Source organism: Alexandromys fortis, unplaced genomic scaffold (genome assembly GCF_014885135.2).
Source record: "Alexandromys fortis isolate MF-2015 unplaced genomic scaffold, M_Fortis_MF-2015_v1.1 scaffold_5, whole genome shotgun sequence".
NCBI classification, from domain to species: domain Eukaryota; kingdom Metazoa; phylum Chordata; class Mammalia; order Rodentia; family Cricetidae; genus Alexandromys; species Alexandromys fortis.
The window spans coordinates 22,797,810-22,811,713 of record NW_026067924.1 but is presented as its reverse complement, the minus strand read 5'-3'; the positions used below and the strand labels follow the sequence as shown (position 1 = coordinate 22,811,713).

Sequence of the window (13,904 nt, the reverse complement as noted above, 5' to 3'; positions counted from 1 at the left end):
CAGCAGCGTGCTGTTCCTGGTTCTGCTTACGTACAAGTTAGAGGACAGAGAACTTGGGCCAAACAGTTTTCTTTCAAAGCTGAGACAGAACAAAAGCAGTGGCCAGACAAATTTTTGTCAAAACAGACAAATACGGATCATTCAAGTAAAAGCGTTAAATAACTCAACTCTACAGCATTTTAATGTCCTCTCCACATAGTTTTGCTTGTTCTCTTGAGACAGAAAAGCCTCCCTGGGAGGCATCTGCCGAAAGGCCTGGATTTGAGTCCTTGCTTACCATTTCCATTAAGCATCTTACATAACCTCTCCGATTCTTCCAACTGACTCATGAAGCAGAAAATACCCACCTACCTCCTGCCTATACCATTACAGAGCATCTCCATGACCTGAAATCCATTCAGTAAACGTTCCTCACTACAGATCACGGACCAGGCAAAGCGCGAGGTGCTGCAGAGATGAGTGGTGAGCTGACAGTGCCCTTGTTCCGAAGAAGCTCAGAGGAACATGTAAGCCAGGAGGCTGTGGTACCTTCACAGCTCAGATACCCGCAGCATGATCAGTGCTAACTCAGCTGTGTGGATGAAATGGCTATGGGCAAACGGTCAACTATGCCTGGCAGGTGCCGTTCCTCCAGGACGCTATTTTGATTGGAACTCTTAAGGAAATTAGTGCTCAAATGTGGTATTCTGTGTCATTAAGTCAATGGTTGAATGCCTTACGGTGTCTAAGTTTTCATGATGACCGACGCAAATGCAAACACTTCATTTGCCTGTTTAGAACTGTCATTTGGCCTCGCCCTGTATCGAAACAGCAGCAAATGTTGGCGTGTATTATGAACAATACCAAGTCCCACCAGAGAAAGTAAACCCGGTGCTATTACCAGTTACTGCGCAGGACAAAGCACGTGTCTACACTCTTTCATTAGAAACAAGCCAACAGAAATCAGTGGTTGGAAAGTTAGTTCTCAGTTATCCAACATGAGGTTGTAATGCATGATTAAATCTTAAAGTGAGAGAGCGTGTTACACAACACACTCAACATTCTTCCCTGTTCCCCAGCTCCACTCCCCGGCGAAACCTCTTTCTCTAGTGGACCAAAATGGCTCTGTTTTAACTCATTAGTTAATTTAATTTATGGAAAAAGTGCAGACACTGGAGTTCAGTTTTTAAGGTGTAAAAATAAGGTTTGTAACAAACCCATAAGCAGCTCCTCACTACAAGTTTGCTCCCATTGTTTGGGCTATAACTATTTGTCTTTCCTAACTGGGTAACTTTCTTGTCCCCTTGATCACTTATCAAAGAGTGCTGGAACTAGAGGGAACTATAGAGTTAACTGGACAAACTCACTTTACACTTACGAAATGAAACTAAGAGGTTTCTTCTAATGATTATATTTTCCCTTTAAGCATTCCTTCATTAATCGTCCTATCTAAACCATGGGCGGCAGAGCATCGATAGGCCCACCTCTGTAAGCCAAAGTGTGAAAGGGATGAGCCTCCGAATGATGCTATATCCACAAATAACAGCCGCTGCAGACCTTCTGCCTGATCTTCCGCATGGTAAGCTGTTCCGGCTCAGGATGTCGCCTCCTGAACCACGTCAATAATGTCACAATCTGAATAAATTTAGGCAATTGTCTTAATGAAAACCCATCCCCCACAAGAAGAGACTGCACTGGACTGGGATCCTGGTGTGGGTCTGTCAGAACGTGGCTTATTACAGGAAATACTCCAGACCTCAACTTGCCTGTTGGTCTAGGAATTAAAATAGTTCTTCATTTCACCAGTGACACATTCGAGAGGAGGTAGCAAGCAGGGGACTCGGGCAACAGGGGATTCTGCCACAACCTACAAACACACACACACACACACTCACACACATTCATATTAGGGTAGGCATGTAGACTGTAATCCCTTCTTAGTGGAAAACACATTTTCAAAATGAATCCCCAAGCTAGAGTGAATTACCGTGATAGCCACAGCCGGAGGGAGTCCCACTTTGGAGAAATGCAGATCTGGCCACCTGCTTGAGAAGCCTTGGAACACCACACCGCCGGGGTCTTTTAAAAGGTGGCTTTTTTCAGGTAGGGTACCTACCCTCCTAAACGGCCTTTTTAAATTCCAGGGGAAAAAAAGAAGCCACCCCTTATCTTTGAACTATGCTCTTCTTCCTATATCCACTTCTGCTGAACACAGCATAGTTATCTTTTCAAAGAAAGAAGGAAAACAAGGGAGACTCGCACCACTGCAGATCCCAGAAGAAGTAGCCCCAAACTACACCAACGTCAAAAAATAGCTTCAGCAGCTAGGAAAAATCCCCGCATGCTATCTGCTGTTAGCTCAATGCAGACTGAGGCTAGCTGTGCCCGGAACCACAGCAAGCTGGGGCATCTCTGCAGCCTGTGTCCCTGCCAGCTCTCCCCCCACCCCCATGCGCTGAATTTGGCAGAGAAGTTACCCTGCCCAGCCTCTGTGCACAAGATGAACAGACCACACATCCACGTTCCCCAGATTAGTTCAGAGGCTGGGAAATTGAGGCTTCGGGGCTGTCAGAAAGCCCTGAGAGGGAGAATGGAGGGCTACTTTGAGCTCTAGGATTTTGCTGCATTGTCATGGCCTGGTAAACTATGGAGAATGTGTCGGATCTCCAGCCAAAAAAAAAAAAAAAAGGACCGGATGCGGTTTTCCCAGCGCCCCTGCCTACCCCCACCTCCGCCCCTCTTCCCGCCTATGTGCAGGTAGCAGTAGGGTGGGCGAAATGACCAGCTGCTCTCGCTGAAACTCAGGTGGCAGGCCCAGCTGAGAGGCACAGCCAGCCAGGGATAGGGAGTCGCCTGGGGAACACCCACACCGCGCATCTTCCCAGCCAGTCACCACCCAGGGGACTGCACCTGGCCACCGGCTGCAGGAGCCCTTGAGTAAGCACAAGAGAGTTCGAGCGGAGACCACGGGATACAATTGTCTAAAAGCCCATCCCAAGCGTTGGTTCATAAGGAGTGGGTGTGGGCTGGGAAAGGGGATTACGTAGGTCTCTCCGCCCCCTCCCCTGGCATCTCCTAGCCACTGGGAGGGCGCCCAGGGGCGGAGGAGACGCTGCGAACCCGTTTGGGGGCTTCTTTGTTTCTCTCCGGGGCCCTCGCGAGGGCCCGCTCAGCCTGCTGTACCCAAGCTTTGGGATGCCATCCCAGCCTGGGCGGCGACCCACCCCAAGCCAACAATTGAACCTCGCGGGAGTAAAGAGAGGGTGGGTAGAAGGGTGGATCCTAGCTGTAGGAGGGAGGGCGCTGCAGGGGCTTCACGGGGGTAAGAAAGCCGCCCGAGAAAGGGGGAAGGGGAAGCGGGTGGTTTGAGCGTAGTGTCTGCTTACCTTGGCAGCCTCCGACTGGACACAGATCATGCTCCGGTCAGCACGCGGGTTAGAACTGGTGGTCGCACGTGGCTTGCATAGGTGCCAAGCATTGGGGACCTGGTTTGCGAGTCCTGGGCGATCAGCGTCTTTCGGCTTGCTCTGTCTGCCTGGAATCCAGAGCCGGTAGCTGTCAGAGCCTCCGCCAAAGCTGGAGCAGCTCGCGGCTGGTAAACCTGTGCGAACCAGGAGGGGGGGGGGGGCCTTCTGGGTCAGAGGCGTGTGGTGTTGCGACTCAAGCAAGGACTCCCGGTGCGTGGCAACGCAGCACACTTTATTGCTTTAGTCTCCCTCCTGCATCCCCTCCCTTCCTGCCTGCTGCTCTGTGGGAACCAGACTTCAGAACCAACCAGGAGCCAGGCTTGTTCTCTGTAGCTCTGCTCCGCCCTGGAGCTACACGCACCTCCTCCTCGCCCCCGTAGTAAATATATATTGATTCTTGTTACCACCGGCCCCATCCTTCCAACACCCAGCACGCGCGTGGAGCTTACCCTGCACCAGCCACAGCTCATCAGTCCCTTTGTGCGTATGCAAATGGTGTGCTCTGAAACGGTGCAGTACAAACCTAGGTAGGTACACCGTGACAGGTGTTCTTACCTCAATTTTAAACACCGTTCTTGTCCAGCTCACAGATTTATTTCAGAGCATCCTCCAGTATTTTCACAAATAATACCCTAAACAACATTGTTATCCCAAACACAAAGGTTGAAAATCGCCCCGGGTATCTATTGTTGGCAAGCTTAGCTTTCCAAACAGGCTCAGTATTAAATTGTGCACGTTGTCAATACTAAAGCCGGAAGGAGGAAAAATTTAAACCTTTCTTTAACCAGTCAACCAAGATACAAAATAAAGTGAAATGCTGGTCACTGATTGCCAACTTCTCTACATAAACGAATTCAGGAGCATTTGGTTTACTTTGGGCTAGCATGTGTTCACATAAAGTGCTAAGGATCTGAGCCCATAATCGCCCAAAATCCATGATTTTACGCTCTTCACAATGCTTATTTATTTATTCCCATTTTCCAGCCCAGCATCCCCTAGGCACCCCAGTTTTCACATCCTTCAAAGTGATCTTTTCTCTCTCTCTCACCCTGACAAGACCTCTATCTCTATAACTTTTACTGAAGAGCTGACCACACACATCTCCAAACCATTTATAACAAGGTGGCTGGCTTCTTGGTGATGGCCTTTTTCATTGACCCGTCTCTTGTCACTGATTACACTCTAACAGTAGGAACTTTCCAGAAGAGTAAATCAGGACCAAGTGAAGGCACCCTTACCATCCTCCCCTTCTCCTGGGAGCACCTCCCTTTCCTCTGTTCTCTGTTCTCTTGAGGTACTTTGCTCTTTCTCAATACATAATTCTCTTTGCCTGGCAGGACTGTGATCTTTCCCGCCAGATGAGTTCAAGGCTGGCCATTTTTTTTTTCAAACCCTATTTAGAAGCCACACAGAACCCTGAGCATACATTTAACCAGATTTTATAGTTGAATTAATATAGAACTTCTATATGAAGAAAACCTCCAAGAATAGACTTGGTTGAGCTATATACACCACAATCAATCAAACTGTAATACCAACCAAAAACTTGGGGGAATAAAAGGTAAATTGATAGAAGTCTCTTGTATAAAGCAGTATTGAAGGGTTCTAAAAACACACAATACCAATAAACTGCAACAAAGGATAATTATTCTTCGCAATAAATTACTAAGATGCTCGATTTGATTTTCAGCGTTGCGGCATCAGTTTGGCTCAGAGATTTTTTTTTGTCTATTGTGTCATGAGGATGACTTGACAAGTCAGCATCTCTCAGTCTGCTGCCATGCAACACTCCTGAGGATGCTTTATTTATTTTCCTCTAGGCATTTTCTGCTTTCCTGCTTATTTTTCTACTAAATGATACCAAAGTTTCACATCTTCTGCAATTTTAGAATTTTTAATTAATTAAAATATAATTAGATCATTCACCCCTCTTCGCTCCAACCCCCTCATTCACAACCCTCCACTTCCTTTAAAATTCACCAACTCTTATTCTTTAATTATTATGATATACAAACATAAACACACACACACACACACATATATATATATATATATTTAATAAATTGCGGAGTCTGTTTAGTGTTACACGTGTGTGTATTTTTTAGGGTTGACCACTTGGGATTGAATAACCATTTAAGGGCTGATCCCAGGAGAGGACTAATCTGCCCTCTCTCCACAGTTTATAATTGCCTGTAGCTCTTCATTTGGGGTTGGGGCCCTGCCCAATGTCCCCGCCTCTGTTAGCATGTCAATCAGTGCCGTCATTCTTCAGGTCTTATTTAAGCAGCCACATTGTCAGGAAATCATGTGTGTAGCTTCCTGTTCTTCTCTGAAAGACACAATTGCACAGCAGACTTCCTGGTGATCCCATTCTTACAATCTTTTGGCACCGTCTTTCCTGATATTCCCTGAGCCTTAGATGTAGAGGTTGTGTTGTAGACGTAGTAACTGAGGCTGGGCATCCCACGGTCGAGTTGTTCTGAGCCTTTTGGCTAGGGGTGGCTTCTGTAATGGTCTCTGGAAAGAAACTTTTTTGATGACTGCTGAGAGCCGTACTTATCTGTAGGTATAAGGATAGATATTAGAATGTAGTTGAGAGTTATACTGGCTTAGGGATGGTCTTCCTCTAAGATCTATGATCTCACTAGTAGTGAGTGGTTCCAATACCAAGCATGATTCCCTTCCCATTGAACAGATTTTAAGTCCAGTTAGACAGATGTTGGTTACCACCAAGATGTAAATGCCAGTTTTGCACCCTTAGGATATTTTTTCCATACAGATTAGTATTGTGGTTCATAGGTACCATAGCTTAATAGATGAAATAAATAACTGAATTTGTGTAAAGCACTTTCTACATGCCCCCATCTGCCAGTGATCTCCACAGTGCTGAAAAAAATCATGACTGGTCAGAGGTTTCATCTTTGGAAGAGACCTTCAATGCGATGTCAGAAGTGCGTGCCATATAGCTAAGGGAAGAAGATGGAACTGTTGAAGTGGCACTCATGGTGTAATTAATATCTGACACTTCCGAGAGTGGGAGTTCCTTCTCTAGGATAAATTCTATCTGGTTTACAGCATATTATGGGGCAGGCTAGCATAAGAAGTGACTTAGCATTAACTTGGCTTGGCCTCTGAATAACCTAAAAACCGCACTGCCTCTAGCTGCATGTGAATCTCACAATAAACAGTAGAATAGATCCTTTCCCTCTTGTGACAGTCAGACATAGATAGTTTCTATTTGATCATACTTTAGTTATAGTAGGGGAGGGGGCTGAGCCAGCCTAGACTGCATACACAATAAGGCAACCTGTGTCCTTTAAGAGAACTTTTAGAAAAAAAAAAGAGAACTTTTAGAGAGAATCTTCTACTTAAAACCTTATGCTAATGCATAATTCATGCATATGACTAAAATGAAATGTACTATAGGAGGGAAAATGCATAGTGTTCAAAGACTCATAAAATCTAAGCCTGTCAATCAAAAGAGAACCATCTAAACTATGACCTTAGCAATAAAACTCTTTCTATGCTTGAACTCCAGAAAAAGTAGGTCCGAACAAAAATTGGTCGAGTATTCTTATTTAGATGGACACTGTCACTCTTGATGGTGGAATCCTATTTGGGCTCATTTTTTTGATTAAAATTTCCCAGCTACATTTTACTCTGTGGGGGCCAAGAGGCCAAGAACCTGAAAACATCTGCCATAGACTGCTATGACTTAAGGTTTGCCTAGCTTCAGCCTACAGAACAAGTTGCATACCTCACCCTTCGCAATGATAGAAAGGACAGTTTTAATGTTGAAAAGGGGGTAAGCCTGCATATGGATACTGAGTAGCAGTGGGCTTCTTAGAAGCTATGAAAGTCTTAGGGTGATTTTAGGTGAAAGTCCCATTCTAGGCTGACATCGTACGAAAGAGCATAGGAATCTCTCCACATGAGTTTATTCCTTAAACAGTTTTTTGAAGTGTGATGATTTATCCGAAGAAACTCTGAAGAAGACAGTCTCTTACTTGCTAGAGATTAGATCTGAAAGCCTGGAAATGTCTAATTAAACAAGCAAGCACTGCACACTTAATTGGAGCAGTGACAGATGAGTGTCAACCTGACAATACACAGAGGCTCTGTGTAATCCAGACCCAGGCTGGGAGGGGAAGAGGAAGGATGGGGGTTGACAGTAGGCTTCAGCACCTGAATTGTGGCTTGAAGGGTTAGTAGGAACAGAAAGCGAGGGAGTGGAAACAGAGTGGGCCACAAGACAGAGAGTGGCAAAGAGACAGGGTGGCCCTGCAGTGTTCAATCTGATTCAAGTGTTGGTGGGCAGTGGATTTTCACTGTACTCTTAATGTGCATGTCCGCAATGACTGATAAGGTCATTTTTGTGTTTATTTTCCAACTGTCGTTTTTAGTGAAGAGTCTTTTTGAAACGTCTTCCCATTTCAAATGACTTGTTTGCTTTTACACAGTTTATTTTGGAGAGTGCTTTGTCTTACATATAAATTCTTTGTCCGACATGTAATATCTGAGTATTTCCCCTCAGCATGTGGCTTATATTTTAATTCTTTTCGTTTTTCTTCTCTCTGAGAACATGTTTACACTTGTGGGAGTTCAAATTACCAACTTTCTTTTACAGATCATCCTTTTGACATCACGTCTAAGAACCTTTTGGACAAACCTAGTTTATAAGAGTTTATCTTGGGATGGTTCATAGTTTTATACTTACACTTATGTCTGTGGTCCTTTTGATTTACTGTTACTTCTTAGTTGTGAGGCATAGGCCATGATTTATTTTACTTTTGTTCACTAATTGTTTACACATGTCAAATATTTCAGCACCATTTATTAAAGGCTGTTCTATCTTAGTTGAATTGCTTTTGCAATTAAAAAAAAAGTCAGTTGGATGCTCAATTCCTCATCATTAATCTGTGTGTTCATCTGTTTGCCAATGTTATTTTGATTATGTAAACTTATATCATGTTAATCCTCCAAGTCTGTTACTAAGAAAATTCTTTTCAATGTTTATATTTCTCTTCCCATATTTAAAATCAATTTATTAATATCTGCCAAAAATTTCTGCTTAGATTTTGATTGATATTATGTTAAACTTATAGGTCAATTTTGGAAGAATTATATTTTAACAAATTTCCAATACATTAATATTTTATAATCCATAAACTTAGTATAATTCTGTGCATATTGGCTTTATTTTATAAGATGTTGAAGCTTGTGTATATTTTATAGATACCACACAGATTTTGGAAGATGTTTACTCAATAATTTCTCCGTTTTTGATAATACAATAAAAGTCCAATTTTGAATTTAACTTTATCATTTAAAATTGCGTTTAATTGTTTCTCAGGGGATGTTCATGTACCTTAGTATGCACGTGGAGGTCAGAGGACAACTTATGAGGGTCTGTTCTCTCCTATGTGTGAATCCAGTGATCAAATTTAGGTCATCAGGCTTGGTGGCAAGCACGTTTATGCATGGAGCCATCTCACCAACATTTGAATTTCACTTTCTATTAAAATGTGCTAGGATTTGTATTACTCTCACATGGACATACTGACAACTGATACAGAAATAATTAAATCATTTCTATAGTTCTAGGCCATATGTTAAACTTTAACTGTTCTTTCCTTAGCCTTGCTATGATGTTCCAGGAGAACAATGCCCACTTCTGTCTTTTGAGGACATCAGGGACTGACATGGTTTACATAGACACATGTAGGCAAATAATAAAAATAAATACATTTTATTAAAAACAGAAAATAAGATTGATTGGCTTGTTCATTGCCAGCATATATAAAAACGAATGATTGTATTTTATTTTGGAACTTGACTTGATTCATTTTTTTAGTCTTTGGAAGCTTTTTTTGTAGTCAATACACACAATTATTTTTGCTGTGACATGAGGGACCTTTAGTTATTGCTTTAAATCCTATATGCCTTCCTCTTTATCTTGGTAGCTGTCTTACTCCTTACATATGTTTTTATTTTATTTGTTAACAAAATAACTTACTATTCCATTACTATTTTATTTATTAGCAAAATAGCAAAATAACTTATTTTAATTCATGATGGGCACTGTAAACTTGTTAAATATTTGTGTTTATATTAAACTTAAGAATATGATATAATTACCAAGAGTTAGGGTGTGTTTTCACTGTGATAGGAACAACCACAGTAACTGTGTGAAAGCAAGAAAGAACTCTGAAAATATGAATTTATGGAGAGAATTTTATTAAAAATCCAAAAGACGCTGTGCAAGGAATATAATACATGAAAACAAAAAGAGTAACGTAGTAAAATGTGATTGTTGTGAAGGGTTTATTCTAACTGTTACAAAGACAAAGCAAAGTCAAGGGTAAAACTTGAAGGGAAGGCTTAAGATGTACGATAAGTCAAATGTTGGCTTGTTCCAGCTTTTAGGAGTAATTATTGAGGATCCGAAGAACCATAAAGAGTTTTAAAGCCAATAAATGAAATAAGAATTTCTTTTGCTATATAATTTTAGAATACTAAGATATGCTGATAAGAGAAGAGTCAGATTAGGATGTCAGCTGGTTAATTTTTCCTATCTTTCCCATCAAAATACTAATTTAAGAGTAAAAAACAAATGAAAACCACAGTCAATTATTAACTAGGTGTATTCACCAACAATATGTCACCCACAAAAGGAGTCTTCCCAAAGCTGAAATACAACTAAAAGTTTAAAATTGTTTTTGAGAAAAGCTAGATATTAAAAATATAGCCGGGTGGTGGTGGCGCATGCCTTTAATCCCAGCATTAGGAAGGCAGAGGCAGGCGGATCTCTGTGAGTTTGAGACCAGCCTGATCTACAAGAGCTAGTTCCAGGACAGGCTCCAAAACGACAGAGAAACCCTGTCTCAAAAAACCAATATATGTATGTATATGTATATTTATAGTACATGAGACCATGCCCAAAGTGGGCTGGTACCTTAAAGACAACTGGCTGAAGGAGTTCCACAACACATACACTGTTTATATACCATTTAGGGCTGAACATTTCAGTCTCTAATTCTAGGCACATTGGCCAGCTGTGGATCTCTGTGTTAATCAATCTCTATTGCAACTTTAAGCTTCTCGAGGATTAAGAGACAGTTTCATCTAGGTATAATAAGAAGTCATTAGGAGTCAGTTTAATACTAACTATGCTTATTTAGCAACATATCAGCAGTACGCTCTCCTTTAGGGCCTATGACCTGCCTAGCCATAGGTTCTTGACCCAATAATGGTACTAGGTATGAGTTTCATCCTGCATATCTGGACTTGAATTTAATCAAAATATTTTTAGCTATTCCCACAATGCTCATATCACTATTACACCAGTGGTATGCTGTGTTGTGCCAGCCATTATTTCAGTTCTCAGAGAGAGAAAATAAAAAAGAGAGAGGGTGCTTCTGAAAGCTGACTCTCAAATCTGACCCTCTGTCACTTCCGTTTATTGATTAGAGTCCATTGTAAACCAATGCAGATTCAAGTGGAACAAAACCCAGACTCCTGACTAGACTAATTGCAAGGTCACAATACAAAGGGTGATGAGTACAGAGGTAGCTGGAGAACTAGGTCTAAAGACTAATGGTACTCTTAGAAATACAAAGAGACAAGATGATGAAGGTTCTTGAGCAATAATCTAACAAATACAGATTTTTTTTATGAAGGGCTGAGAAGTATATTCTTGGGCTATAATACATGTACCAACCTCTGGTACTTGAAATATATGAACTCAAATGTGATGTCAAATAAGGGAGAAAATGGTTAACCCTGAACCTATATACATACAACCAAAATGGACTCAGCAGGTTATATTTATATACTGTCATATCTATATGTGTATGTATAATATATTATATATGTAATAATAAAAGAAAATGAGGCTATCAATTTCTGAGTCAGGGGCATGGGAGGGGTTGAAGAGAAGAGACCTGGGAAGAGGGAAAATGATGTAATTCTATTTTAAGTAATTTTTTTAAAAAAGAAAAGAAACAAAATTTAGAAAATAATAAACAGCAATTACAATAAAAAAAACAGTTTTAAGCTGTCTCAGTGATACCTCCAAGCTTCCCTTCCCCACAGGCTCTGGGATGTGATTCTTTCATGACTGAAGCAAAGCATAGACCAAGAGCACTGATGGAGATCCTGGCTTGAGTCTGGAAATTGACAACTGTGTGTCTTAGAAATGAAAAAAAAAATCCTCAAGGAGGGACTGTGAGTCAAGAGAGAAACGGTGGAGCTGCCAGAGACAGAAGCTGGGAATTTTACCCAGTAAGCCACAGCGTCATGGCAATACACAGATTACTAGAAATGGGTTAAATTAATATAAGTTAGCCAATAAGAAGCTAGAGCTAATGGGCCAAGCAGTGATTTAATGAATACAGTTTCTGTGTGATTATTTTGGGGCTGAGCGGCCAGGAACCATCAAGCGGCCCCTCCTCTTACTACAGCCCATGATTAGAAATATCTGAAAGGATGATAGGTTGCAGTTTGAGAGTTTTGTTGGTGTCCAGGTTTCTCTTTCTGTAGCCCACAGAGTATCTTCCAATGCCAAAGAGACCAGAACATAGGGGTGAAAGCTCCATGCAGGTACCAGGTAGAACTCTCTACTTTCAACAAGGGGTGTAGCTGTTGTACTCGGCAATAGAACCTCATTGTCAGTTTTCAGAGTGCCAGTCTAGTGATTAGCTGTAAGGCATTGTTTACTCCATCTTGGGTGTGGCAATTTCCCACTTGCCTGGGGGAATTCCTTGTGCAGCAGCTAGATATATAAGGATTTTCCCAAGACAGAATAAATGGCATTCAGCATTTGGCTGATCTTTCGAATGACCCAGGTCTCTTGTGTGTTCTTTCAACCTCCAGGCCCTTGCCCGGCTCACATACAGTACAGTGGTGTGCAAACAGTACCGAGAGGGTAACACAGACGCAGGTGTTACAGAATGTAATGAATATATAAAAAACTTTTGGCAACTTGTGGAAAAATAATGAAAATGATGCTGCTAACAGGTTGCTTTTAGAAGCTCCAGATAAAACTGACAAAGGAAGAGTATGCATTCTATAAAAAAAAATCTAACTGGCTCTTGATAAACAGTCTACAGCTTTATAAGTGTGCCCTTGAAGAGAATCTTTCCTCCAGCAGTCATAGAGCTCATGTTGCAGAAAATCAAACACAAGCCCTCACAACATTGCCTGACCTACAATGAAAATGCAAGTCCCAACCTTGGAGAATGCCAGTGGCTAAAGTAAAGGCACTGATTGGTAAGGAGTTGTATCCTATAGCTTGGGATGGATATCTGTGGGAGAACCCTGAAGAGGTTCAGAACTTGGAAGCGTCTGAGTCTAAAGAATTTATCTCACCTGAGGGACAGTCTCTCCACCCTTAGTTAAAGGATGCACTGCTAATTCCTTCAAGCAGAAATCTGGACAATATGTGTTGGAATGGATTATAAAGATGTAAGATAATGATGGAAAGGTACAATTGAATCAGGCTAATTTTGTTGATATAGGCCCACTGAGTGGAGATTCTAAGTTTAATATATAAGCTTGCACAATTCAGAAAGGTGTCAGAGTTTATTTGATTAGTTGGCTGAAACATTTGCCATAATGTGGCCTACCAAAAGGTTGTTGGAGACACCTAATCTCCCTTGATGACTTGTTGAAAGGATTTTAAGGCTCAGGGAAATGATGTGGGATACCCTTCTGTATATGTGTTGCTTTTACTGGTAAATTAATAAAGATTCTGCTTTGGCCTGTGATAGAGTAGAATAGAGCTAGGCAAGGAAAACTAAACTGAATGCTGGGAGGAAGTAGGTGGAGTCAGTGAGAAGCCATGTAGCTGCAGAAGGAAAAAGAACCCCACCAGAGCCCGTTGGGAACCTTGCCAGTAGGCTACAACCTTGTGGTAATGCACAGATTAATATAGATGGGTTAATTTAAAATGTAAGAGTTAGTTCATAAGAAGCTTAAGCTATTGGCCAAAGAGTATTGCAGTTAATGCAGTTTCTGTGTGATTATTTCATGGTTTTTGCAGTTAGGAATGAACAAACAGCCTCCGCCAACAGGAAAACTAATTTGAAAGTGGGTGTGCTGTGTAAAGCCTAATCCTCCGCACTGGAAAGGCCCAGAATATATGCCCTTCGTTGATGCAGTTAAGACACAAAATAGTGAGAGAAGCACCAGCACATTTGGAGAGCTTTGTCATTGCTCTTTTCCTTGTGCCAGACCTTAGGGTCAGAGATGCTGCTTCTCAGCTGGATGAATTAAATGAAATGTGTTTAATTGGGCCAAGGAGGAGAAGGGGCCAGGTGGCAATACTGACTTGCCAAAGGCAAGGTGAACATAGTTATCCTAAAGGGCAGCATGGGCAAAGCAATGTCTACAATAGCCTGATTCATGATGGGCAGCATAGGCAACATGATTTTTATGGTGGTATGGCTGGTATACTTT

The 13,904-nt window shown here is 41.7% G+C and overlaps 1 protein-coding gene across 2 annotated transcripts in view; it reads right to left on the bottom strand.

The window, feature by feature from the left end:
- The window catches only part of Hecw1 (HECT, C2 and WW domain containing E3 ubiquitin protein ligase 1), a 235,625-nt gene extending 231,974 nt beyond the window's left edge, over positions 1-3,651 (bottom strand). For both annotated transcript variants that reach the window (XM_050142743.1, XM_050142745.1), the window contains exon 1: positions 3,366-3,651. In XM_050142743.1, coding sequence (XP_049998700.1) covers positions 3,366-3,395 — 30 coding nt within the window. In that variant the 5' untranslated portion in view covers positions 3,396-3,651. The remainder of the gene's footprint in view (positions 1-3,365) is intronic.
- Between the last annotated feature and the right edge of the window lie 10,253 nt (positions 3,652-13,904).